Source organism: Pelophylax lessonae (genome assembly GCF_965119305.1).
Source record: "Pelophylax lessonae genome assembly, chromosome: 5".
Lineage (NCBI taxonomy): Eukaryota > Metazoa > Chordata > Amphibia > Anura > Ranidae > Pelophylax > Pelophylax lessonae.
Genome location: NC_138772.1, coordinates 470646566 through 470658942, shown reverse-complemented (window position 1 = coordinate 470658942; position 12377 = coordinate 470646566). Strand labels below are relative to the sequence as shown.

The following is a 12377-nucleotide window of genomic DNA, read 5'->3' as shown; positions in this document are numbered from 1 at the left end:
CTAGAAATAGTGTCTTGGCTATAGCAGAGCAAAGCTCTTTAAGGATTCATGGGTGTAAGTCACCTGGTCCTGGCAATTTACCGCTTTTTCTTTTGATATATTAAAAGAATTTTGGAGGGTTTGTTTTACTTATCATAGCAATCTGCTTCGCAAATTCTATTTCAACTTACCCGGTTGCTCTCTTGCTTCTCTTGCTACATTTCTTGTAAATATGAATTTTATCTTTGTATTTAGCTGTTTCCCTGGAATTTAGCCTTAAGTCTAGCATCTAAAATACCCCTAATGTTAGCCTTTTAGCTCAATATTAACAAGGAAGACTGGTTCTTGCAAAGAAAATAAATAAATAAAGATGCATTTCAATACCTTCTTTTCCAGCCTATCAATTAGTTTCTGAAGTCTGTTTATCTGGGTCATCCACTGGTTGTCTTCGTCTAACAAGCCTACAGGAAGAATAAATAAATCATCGAATGGAAAATAGTCAGGATTTATTTCTTAAGCAGGTAGGAATGGCTGTTCAGCGCAAGGAGGCCCTGCAGGAAAACTCTTTAAATGCCGTCACGATTCAGCACATATCTCTGTGTTCAACATTTGTTTAGTCGTTAGGATTTATTACATAACAGACCCTAAATGGTGGAATAGCATATAGCAATATTAGTGGAACTACTGCAAATGCATGTGCTCCAGATGTCTGAGGCTAGATTGAGGCTAGGCTGCAATCTCTCATGCTAAGTACGTATGTACTTCATATGCTTGTAGAGGGTTCAGATCATTCTCTTTCATAGCACAAAAGAATAGTAAGATAACATTTCCAAGAAACTCAAACATGGCTTTAGGATAATGACTCCTCACTGTCCCAATGTTGGAAAGAAGCTTCAAGCAAGAAGAATATTGGTATAATCCTTTATAATAATAGACTGTCCACAAATGTCCTGGTGCTGATTTGTGTTATGGGAAAACAAGGGATCCTGCAAGACCCCCAAAACAATTCCTTTATGCAAATAAAAGAAAAATATTATTACTATACCAAGGTGTGCTGATGAAGATCCTTATTTTCCTATGATTGCATGGTGGTTTCATCCACCAATTCACTAGAGCCCCCTACATGAACTGTGGGCAAGCCTGTAGCTAAAAGTGCAACAGATACAATACAACTTCTGTTAACCCACAATAAATACTTAGGGGCCCTTGCTCAGGCTGATACGGTAAAAACAGCCTCAACTCGATTCATCCAAGCAATGCCTCCAACAATTCATGAACAGACTCCCTACACATTTCATGATAGAACATGTCTTCAGGGGACATGTTCTATCATGAAATGCATTGAGTGGGGCCTGTTCACGACATCATTGCTCACGCCACGGATAGGGCGGCAGTTCCATATGTGAATGTCTGTTGTACCAAGACATTTATGAGTAATTTATTTTTTAATAAATCCCACACTTTGAATGCTGCTGGGCCATTGAGTATATTTATTATTCCTTTTAGTGATACATGCACCTTTGGATGGCAATATACTGAAGCTGAGGAGCCACCGTGTGAGTCACCTGGTGGGAAATCAGGCTGTGGCTGCCATGGAGCCGGATAATTGTTGTAATTTTCTGAAAATGCAATGCAATATGGCTACCTGGAGCTTTTCTTTACACAGAATGTATACTGACCACACCCCAGAAAAATAATTTCCTGCTTGTGTGATTGGCTCACTCATTTTCCCAGAAGTCTGCCTAAGATACAAGTCAGATTTCTGACATCCCCTGCAACAAAAATGTCATTTTTGGTGAGATACTCTCAATAGGAACACGTCTAAAGGGTTGCAGGCCCAGCAGCTTTCCTCATTAGAGCCCTGCAGCTGCCACAGCTGATAGATAATTATGAAACCCCTCCCATTAGACCCACTCAGCACAGAGGTACAGAGGAATAAACAATAATTTTTCAGAAAAACAAAAAGTAGGAAACTGCAACAAAGTTTGTTAAAACCTTTGCAATGTACAGATAACCAGATAACACCCAGAAGTGAATGTTTTTTTTTTTCTCAAAAAAAGTAGAGTTATACTTTAAATAATTAATATACGAAGGGAGCTATTTAAATCCTGCATATAATACATTTTTATAATGTTTAATTTTAAAAAAATACCAATGTTGAACTGAGGGCTGTTAGGTGAAAAACTGTTATTTCTCTGAAGTCTTCGATTGGATCGTTTTCCTGACCATGGGATTGAAAGCACGTGTGGCTTTGTAGGTCCTTGCCTGCAAATAAACAGATGTCACAAGTTGAACTCAGAGACAAAAAAAAAGGAGGACATTGGTTTTGGCTTTGTTGGGACATAAATTGGACGTCAACATAGAGTCATACAGCTTTAGAGGAGCTCCAGTAATTTTTGTGTTTATTAAAAGTCAGCGGCTACAAAAACTATAGCTGTTGACCTTTAATAAACAAACACTCACCTGTCCTAGGATCCAACAATGTGCTCATCTGAGCCGTCCCTTCCCTCCATCTTCTAACCCTGGTGCCAGCATCTCAACTGTGGGCACCTGGCTGTGACAGCTTGTGGGTTCACAGCCAGGTGCCCACTGCCCACACAAGCTGCACTGCACATTGTCAATGGTCCCACTGTCTTCTGGGACCTGTGACGTGTCCCAGATGACTGTGGGGAGGGAGGGAAAGAGAATAACTTCCACTCAGATCACCTAGGTGATCCAATCGTAGTGTAAGCGGGTACCTGTCAAAACCAGGTAACCCCCCCCCCCAAAAAAAAAAAATGCCATTTGGGGAAGGGGGGAGCCTTAAAGCGGAACTTCCCCTTTTAGGTGGAGCTCCACTTTGATGACAGATTTCAAATAAACGTCCTCTTTTCTCATGTGTATGCAAAGCCAATGATGAGCATGCTACATGCTACATGTTTATACCTTAACCTCCCTTTCAGCCATCAAGAGTGAGAAGAAATATCCAGTTCTTTCAGGTACAAGTGGCATGTGACTCGCTCAATCTACTCAACTTTCTCCCACATCACAGCTCTGGGACTCAACACTCAGACATCCGGTAAGTACTGTCCCATGATAGTAAAGAGACAGTCCTCTGTAACTTGGAAATGCATGTCCACCCCACTACCACCAATGACATCTCTAGCTTCAGCAGTGTAGGATCGATAACCAGGAATCATCTGGCACCAGCATATAGACCAATGGCGGTCAATGGGCCACAGTCTAAATATTTATCTATACATGGTCAGATTATGGCCCTAGAAGGTTTAATATTAGCTTTCTGTTTAAATAATTAACATGTGTGTGTACCTAGAAGTTTCTGCACCCATATAGGATTCTTCTATCTTCGTTTTATAACCTTCTGGACAGACTTCTGTCTTCTGGTGCCTATTGAGATTCTCTCAAGTCCTTAGATGCTATGGCACAAAGTGCAGACCCCAGGGAATGATGATACTCCATAACAAACAGAGTGTAGGATATTATGCCTCATTTGATTGTACAGGGAAGTGTAGTACTTGTAGAAGTTCCAGGATCACCAGATTACGGACAACAGAGAGGGTTGAGGGATTGTCCAGTACAGCAATGTAAGGATAAAATACTGAGAAACTCAGCATGTTGCCTTTATTCCCCTATATGCATCCCCAGATTTAATTCCTCATTATGAAAAGATTGTGCCTGTAATGTAAAATAACGGAATCGTGTTTTTTTTTTTTTTTTTTTTTAAATCACTTCAAATGAAACAAAATATCATAAAGAATCCTAAATAACAAAGCAAGCCAAAAATAATTGAAACCTATGAGAGGTCGTTGTGTGTTCAGAGAATATGTACTTTCATTTCTAGGGGTCATATTGATGGCTGTGCAAAAGGGAAAAAAATGATCAACTGCACTAACTAAACACAACTAAAGCTGCTAGCACAAAAACCAGACATATGGTCAGCCAAGTATAAACAAAGTAAATAAAGTGCAGCGCTAAATAATAATGACTAAACACACTAGTCCATGTGCATAAGGATTCACCAAAAATGGGGTATACATAAATAAAGTCCCGTGTGAATGGTGCAGAAAATCATCCAAAAGTGGTAAATGTGGTCACACTGGCAGCCAACAGTCTATTAAGCACACCTTATGCACATACTGGTTATCCTGAAAAGATGGTGCTGCAATATTATATTATATAAACACTGTAAATGCTGATTAGTCTAGTCTAACTGAATTTCATTGTAAAGTAAAAATTCACTTTGCAGAGTGAACATGCTTTACCTCTTTAGTAAATCCACTCTAAAGACTTGCATTGTGAGAAGGTGGTGGTTACTTTAGGTCCTAAACCAGCTAGACCCATTTTTACTTGCTGCCTGCAAAGTAGAGGCATGAAGGTGCTCATCGTATTGTAGCACCCTCCTAGGTAGGTGCTAGAGAGTACATGGTTTTTGGATTTCTCTGCTTAACAGGGGGACAGTCAGGCAAATTTAAGTACTCTCTGCTTAACAGAGAGCAGTGATCCATTGATAGGGTCTGCTCAGTGTGACCAGTTGCTGCTCATGTTGTCTGCTTGTTTCACACTGGTCCAATAGGAAGGAGCATAGTGGACAGTGGGAGGAAACCTGACAAATGGTAACATGGGTGTAGATACAGCCCTGGCCATTGGCAGAGGAAGGTGCCTCAAGGCATGCAGGGTGACTGTATTTATACCAAGTGAACATGTGTGCACTGGGTCTTTGGCTAGAGAGCGGGGTCCCGGAGAAAGGGGGGTGGGGGTTGCTGCTAGGGTTTCCACCCCATCCCATTAAACAAGGACCACATATTTATTACACAGGTTCTGAGGCTAATATAATGCACATAAGGCAATAAGTGAGTTTAATTACAACCTTAATCAGCCACAGAACCTGTGTAATTAATGTGTGTCCTAGTTTAAAGGGATGAGGTGGCAACCCTAGTCGCTGCCCCTCCTCTGCACAAGCTGCCATGCGGCCTCAGACCTGGGGGCCAGAGTTGCAGAAGCTGCAACCCAGATGTCCTACAGAGCTAAATGGGAGGGAGATACACCTAGAAGGATCTGTTCCTGGCTGCTGTGAGTACAAACCTAAGTCTAGGGGCCAGTTCGTTGAGGGCCATCCCTACAAGCTTGTAAAGTCAGTGGACAGGTGCCAGCTAAAGGGGATACTGGTTGGTGTCCCGATGAATAAGAGTTCATTGAGTCTGCAGCCAGGGCAAGCAAAGAACTTATTCTTCCATACAAATGCCGTATAGTTCAACAGAGGGTCTGCTATTCAGTTCAACCAAGTGAGGCCAGGTGAGAGTTATCCTCCTCTGTGCATATTTAAAGTTGGAGTATCCCACTAATCCCTTCTCCTATCCAAGTTCTACCATTAAATAAAAAAAAAAAAAAACAAATCCCCTAGACTGCTCATTGGATAACGAGTGGATGAGGGTGCACCTGGTTGAGTGAAAATACTCAAGCAACTGGCTACAGGATAATCAGAGGGAGACCCAGGGAAATCTATACTCCGTGACCCATACGGGGCAGTGCTACAGTATCTACTGTATGTACTTGGAGTGATCCCCCTAGTAATATGTAGCAGTGCAGTCATTGGTTGAGGTTCATTGCTGGAGGTACTACAAACATAGTTCCCACTTGTCCCTCATTTGAGACCAAATACCTGTATCCCTCTTTCTGATCTCATGTGTACATCACTATACAAAACAAACTATTTTACTAACAAAAGTCTTATGCTGCACTAAACTTTTAAACCATTTACTGCATTTGTTTTTTTGGAAAGCCAACATAAAGGAAAAGTAGACGTCAAAACAGCAATGTGTGGTTAAACCAGTGTTTCTCAACGCCTGTCCTCAGGGCACACTAACAGGCCAGATTTTAAGTATTATCTTGGGGAGATGCAAACTAGAATACTGCAATCACTAAGCAGCAAATGATATCACCTGCGATGTATTTCAGTTTTCTTGCAAACCTGGCCTGTTAGTGTGCCCTGAGGACCGGAGTTGAGAAACACTGGGTTAAACCAATCATATTCTGTATATTAGATCTTTGTGGTCAGTATAACTGGGGCCATGGCAGGAACCCATCCTCTCCCTACATACTGTGTGCTAAAAGGTGTCCCTCTTTATAATTTCAGAAACTTGGGAGGTATTTCTTGTGTTGTGACCCGAAATTGACACAGATATTTTATTATTTCAGTCATAAAGCATTTACATTACACGCACCTGAATCTGGCAGTATTTTTTCTAACATTACAACCAAATGAAATAAGGAAAACATTTGGCGCTTGGTTACACTATCTGCGGTGACCTGTGTTTTTCCAGCACTGGATAAATGCATACTGCTAGGGCACCTAGAAAGCAATTGTATTCTATGTGTCCTGTTTACACCACAATGCTGGTTCATGTCTGTATTTTTCCCACACAGTATATGATGGCACCGCATAGCACTGGTTGGCAACGGGCAGGGCCGGGACAAGGGATGGGCAGGAGGGAAGGTTGCCCCAGGCGCAATGGTTTATTGCAGGGATAGAGGGCGCCTTGACCCTAACCCTAAGGGAAGGGAGGGCGCAGATTGGCATCCTTGCCCTGGGCACTGAATGAACTTGTCCTGGCAATAGCACCAGGTGTCACCACACAGCAGCACAATACACCGTACTGCTGTGCATAGAAATTACTAAAGTATACTTCAAAGTAAAAAAAGAAAAGTAAGCAGTGAAGTGCGCTGAACTGTGGATTGCACTGACACTAGTTTGCTGGGTGCATATGTTTATACTGACTCTGCTAAAACCCTCTGTAAAATAAGACAGTGCTCTGATCAATCAGATTCATATAATATTGTTTATACATGGTTTAAAAATAATTGTATTTTCAAGCTAAAAAGCCCCAACTTCCCCAGTATGTATTTGATATTTGTTTCATTTAAATATCATTTTTTATTTATAATCTATTAGGAGCAGCATGCTCTGGAATACATAGCAGCACCTGCTGGTGCCCTAAAATCTATCATTTGCAATGAAGTGCTAGTGACATTAGCATACATGATTGCTTTTAATCAGGCTGAAACATTTTGTTGTCATTTTCTTAATTGCAAATCTCTTAGCTTTCAGTTAGCTGGTGTGTTAAGATAAAAAGATTAGAGTAAAGTATCAGTGACATTTTATAGGACATGGTGGAGTACACAGTGCTCTGTGCATGTACAATAAGGCTCCATGCACACTGGCTTAAAAAAATCACTGCTACTGCAGGAGTTTTGTGTTTTGCCTGTAAAAGCAGCTCAATGTTATTCTATGTGTCCATGCACATTAGGACGATTACAGGCATATTTTGAGTTTAGCGTTTAGAGGCAGGTTTGTGTTTCAGATTACAGCTTTCTGGCAGAAAAACGCAAAACTCTGCTAAACTCGTCCAAACGTTGTACAAAAAAATGTTTTTCTGCCAAGGGAACTGGCATTTTTTCTTAACCCCAGTGTGCATGGAGCCTAATACCACCTATTTATATCACTGCACTATTTTTTTAGAAAGCATAGGATTTTTGATAACTGTGCTCAGTCAGTACATATAAAGCTACTATTCAGGTCATTTACCTAAACTTGTACCTTATATCAATTGCACCCCATACTAGAACTCTCCCTATTGTGGGTGCTGTAGTACCTTATTCCTATTGCACCCCATACTAGAACTCTCCCTATTGTGGGTGCTGTAGTACCTTATTCCTATTGCACCCCATACTAGAACTCTTCTTATTGTGGGTGCTGTAGTGCCTTATTCCTATTGCACCCCATACTAGAACCCTCCCTATTGTGGGTGCTGTAGTACCTTATTCCTATTGCGCCCCATACTAGAACTCTCCCTATTGTGGGTGCTGTAGTACCTTATTCCAATTGCACCCCATACTAGTACTCTCCCTATTTTGGGTGCTGTAGTACCTTATTCCAATTGCACCCCATACTAAAACTCTCCCTATTGTGGGTGCTGTAGTACCTTTTTCCTATTGTACCCCATACTAGAACTCTCCCTATTGTGGGTGCTGTAGTACCTTATTCCAATTGCACCCCATACTAGTACTCTCCCTATTGTGGGTGCTGTAGTACCTTATTCCAATTGCACCCCATACTAGTACTCTCCCTATTGTGGGTGCTGTAGTACCTTATTTCAATTGCACCCCATACTAGAACTCTCCCTATTGTGGGTGTTGTAGTACCTTATTCCTATTGCACCCCATACTAGAACTATTCTTATTGTGGGTGCTGTAGTGCCTTATTCCTATTGCACCCCATACTAGAACCCTCCCTATTTTGGGTGCTGTAGTACCTTATTCCAATTGCACCCCATACTAGAACTCTCCCTATTGTGGGTGCTGTAGTACCTTTTTCCAATTGCACCCCATACTAGAACCCTCCCTATTGTTGGTGCTGTTGTGCCTAAATCCTATTGCACCCCATACTAGAACCCTCCCTATTGTGGGTGCTGTAGTGCCTTATTCCTATTGCGCCCCATACTAGTACTCTCCCTATTGTGGGTGCTGTAATGACAAAGTATATGACATCAGAACACCGAAGTGAAGTGATTAGAGCTGACGTTTCGTTATAGCAATATTTGGCAATTAGTTATATTGGCCCAGCTTGGATCAATTTAAATATTTATGTGCCCTACCTGTGGGAAACTGGAAATCATTGTAGTAGGCACCACATATACAGCGATACCCCTGGGAAAAAAAAATCACTGTGGTAGGCACCGCTACTACAGTAGTTGATAATAGCCTCTGGGTCCTGTGTCAAGTGGGTGCCCTGCTGCATAGCCCCTACCCTCTTTATCCTCATTATTAGGTTATAGGACCTGTAATAGCTATGGTTAAATCTCCTCCACTTCAGGAGTTGTTTGCCCCCTGTCCCCCGTTAGTCAGGGGCCGTGTTCAAAATCGTATCATTATTCTCATCATTTGTATATTTTTTCCGCCATCTTGAGTATACTCACTGTAGGACAGTACACCCTTTACTCAACTATTAGCACGGTTTAGGCCATCTGGCTGTATTCAGTATACTACTTTCTGCCATGATGACCATGCTCTGCATTAGAGTTGTACCCCAGCCTATGCCAATTCTAAGTGGGAATATGTATCTACCTTAGTGTCTATTTATGTTTCTACTTATTTTATACACTAGATGGTTATTTATTAACTTGGTCATTGCTAAGCAAGAGTATAAGCTACATAGACCCCGGCACTGCGTTTTATGAGATGGACTTGTCCCCCCCGCCCCCTCCCCTGCACTGGACTTTTATTACCCTTCACCGCCAGGTCTTTTATATGGTCAAATCTGACCGACATCGGGAACAAATACCAGATTGTACCGCTGTGGTAACGTGGTGGAAGTACCACATTTATACCACCAGATGGCCTCAGTCTAAACATTCCCGGGAACATCTAATTGCTGATTGCTGTCACCATGGTTACAGCCTATATAAACAAACCCCGGAGAACGTGATGACGTCCTGAGTAAGCGTTGCGTAAGCACGCGAAACGCGTCGACATCACACGTTGACGCCCCACCCACCCTTCGTCCCCGTAGGAGATCGCACCTGACTGGCTGAACACATCCACCGCGACCCGGAAACAGCACCAGGACTGCACCCGGACACGGAACTGAGTCTGCCCCAGCAGCTTCCTTGATGGTAGAGGCTACAACGCCACTGGCAGTAACAAACCCATTGGACAGCCGTATTATCCTTCATCTGCTTTTGCCAGCCCTGACTGTGACCTAAGTGCGGAGCACGCTACCTCCATCCTTGCAATTTCGGATGAGTACGGGTGATATCTGGTAAGACCAACACTTCTTATAATACACATCCAACTTTGGATCACCAGTTAAGCATGGTCGCTACACCTCATCCCCGATACCTTTAGCAGCTCCAGCCAATGGTCTGACCGGGACTTCTCTCATGCAGACTTTAGACTTTTGAGCCGTCCCAGTACTGCTAAGTTTTGGATCAGCCAGCCAGCGTACAAGCATCTCTGGCGATCAGCCACCATTTGGGACTAAATTATAGTCCTTCCTCTACATACACGGGAGATCTCTTCTAGGAGACAAACATTCACCCATACTGCTGTTTTAGCAAATTGGCTGGTTAAGCCCGGATCCCCTCAACATATCCCACCTTATTGTTATTTGCTGATTAAGCAAAACGGCTGGTTAAGCCACGATCCCTCCAAGCACTACTATTCCGTGCACAGCCCCGTGGGGCAAGGTTTCCTTGGAGGCTCACAGCCAGGAAATGAGACTTACTTCATAGGGAGCAGGCCCGTGTTGTTTGTTACTACATCAGACAATGATGCTTTATTTTGTCCAATTTCTGTGATGCACTGACGATACTTTATGACATTACGTCATATTAATACATTTAGTATTTTTTTCAGTTGCCATTCCACACTTAATCGGCATCCCTATGTACTTTCCCTCCACGGGCTTACTATAGTTCCCTCCTGGCCACAGCACTGTTGCTCGGGCTTTCAGAGTGATTTCCAGGTCGTGCATTCTCGACTAATCACACTAAGCCCGTTAACAACAGTGCATACTGGGACTGGGTGGGTGGGGACCTCAATGTGTTTTATTGCTGTCTGTACCATCCTGACCCCCTAGGGGTACACGGAGTCAATCAGTTCACCTGATGAGCTTCCACACCTCTTTTACTGATTAGAATTACTTGTTTATATATTTTTTTCATGTGTGTATATCTTCACCAATAAAGCTTTTTTGTCTGCACCTATATCCCTGTGAGCCCCTCATTGCAACCATTCACGGAGGGAAATTCTTGTCCCTCCACCTCCTAACCTTTTTTGGGCCCAGCAGGATTCAGAAGCATATTATCAATTACTGTAGTAGCGGTGCCTACCATAGTGATTTTCAGTTTCCAGGGGGGGTATCTTACAGGTATGCCACATAAAGTACATTCTTACATTTTTTCAAGCTGTCAATCCCTGGAATTCATTTCAAACTTGTGTTTGCTTTTAACATTTGATTTAGAAATGAATAGACTTTCCCAAATGAAATAAACCAAGATATAAAAATCGGCGCAACTGTATAAATAAATAAATAAATAAGTGTCCTAAAGTGACAAGTGCATAACTAATAATACAAGTGTAAAATGCATAGACAATATGAAATATAAATTCAATAAAGTGCACAGTGCTGAAGTGATTACATAAAAAACTATATGCATGTGATCAATGATCAACCCTGCAATAGTTAAAGTAATGTATGCAAAACATGTGTATTACCATGAACTTATGAAATGATCTGTGCAAATTGCCGCACAGAATATAAAGTGTTAATTTGTGCAATATCGCTGAAAAAATAAGTTATCACAGTTCATAACAAGATCAAATGTCCAAATGTAAAAATATAAAAAAAATCTACATGACTGTTTGCCTGAGGATCACTGAGTAAAGGGGGAAATCAGCCCATATACCCATATATAGCGCTACTGCTGGTTTATAACTTGACCAGCCATTCCATTCGGTGAGTTACTTTAGAGGGTGACTGGTGGAAGCAGCACAAAGGATGCCCCATTGCGCACACTACCTCTGAAGAGTTGGCACAATTTGCACTTTACCTCTGAAGCGACACACAGCTTGCACATTTTGCACAATTTTTGTTGTTGCACTTTATTGGACTTTATCTTGGGACTTCTGTAGATCCCTATCAATTTGATTTAATCAACTTTGTCCACTTATTAAGAATATATATATATATATATATATATATATATATATATATATATATTTATATTTTTACATTTGGACATTTGATCTTGTTATGAATTGTGATAATTTCTTTTTTCAGCGATATTGCACAAATTAACACTTTATATTCTGTGCGGCACTTTGCATGGATCATTTCATCAGTTCATGGTAAAACACATGTTTTGCATACATTATTTTAACTATTGCAGGGTTGATCATTGATCGCAGGCATTCTCCCTCTTTCTTCTATTATTCTTATTTCTATGTTCTCTCTTACTCTAGTACCTCTAACTTTGGGAATATATGACAGCTCCATCTTATAACAGCCATTATTATTTATTATTAATTAGTGTCCCCCTTGTCTGCCGGTGAGAGTTTTTGGTGGCTGATCAGTTATGGGAGTTGGATATTGGCGCCATCTCCAGGTGAGCCTAAACCCTTTCCCATGAATCGGTTTACAATTATCTTATATGTTATTGTATTTTTGTGAATTGCATTATTGTTCTGTTCCTATGTGGACAGCACTCATTTATGTGTTGTTAGCATCCTTAGAGTGCGCGTATATTAACATCCTCCTGAAGAAGCGGATATTTTGGTGAAACATGCTGAGGAATGTATGCCTGAATATAAAACTCTACACTCTGTTGTGATCAATCAGCATT

At 41.5% G+C, this 12377-nt stretch overlaps 1 protein-coding gene across 1 annotated transcript in view; it reads right to left on the bottom strand.

Annotated features, from left to right (window-relative positions):
• NECAB1 (N-terminal EF-hand calcium binding protein 1) overlaps positions 1-12377 on the bottom strand; it is a 356712-nt gene that overhangs the window by 53113 nt on the left and 291222 nt on the right. Inside the window, exons 7-8 of the mRNA XM_082258437.1 lie at positions 2132-2244; positions 364-440 (exon numbers count right to left, since the gene is read on the bottom strand). Coding sequence (XP_082114563.1) covers positions 364-440; positions 2132-2244 — 190 coding nt within the window. The remainder of the gene's footprint in view (positions 1-363; positions 441-2131; positions 2245-12377) is intronic.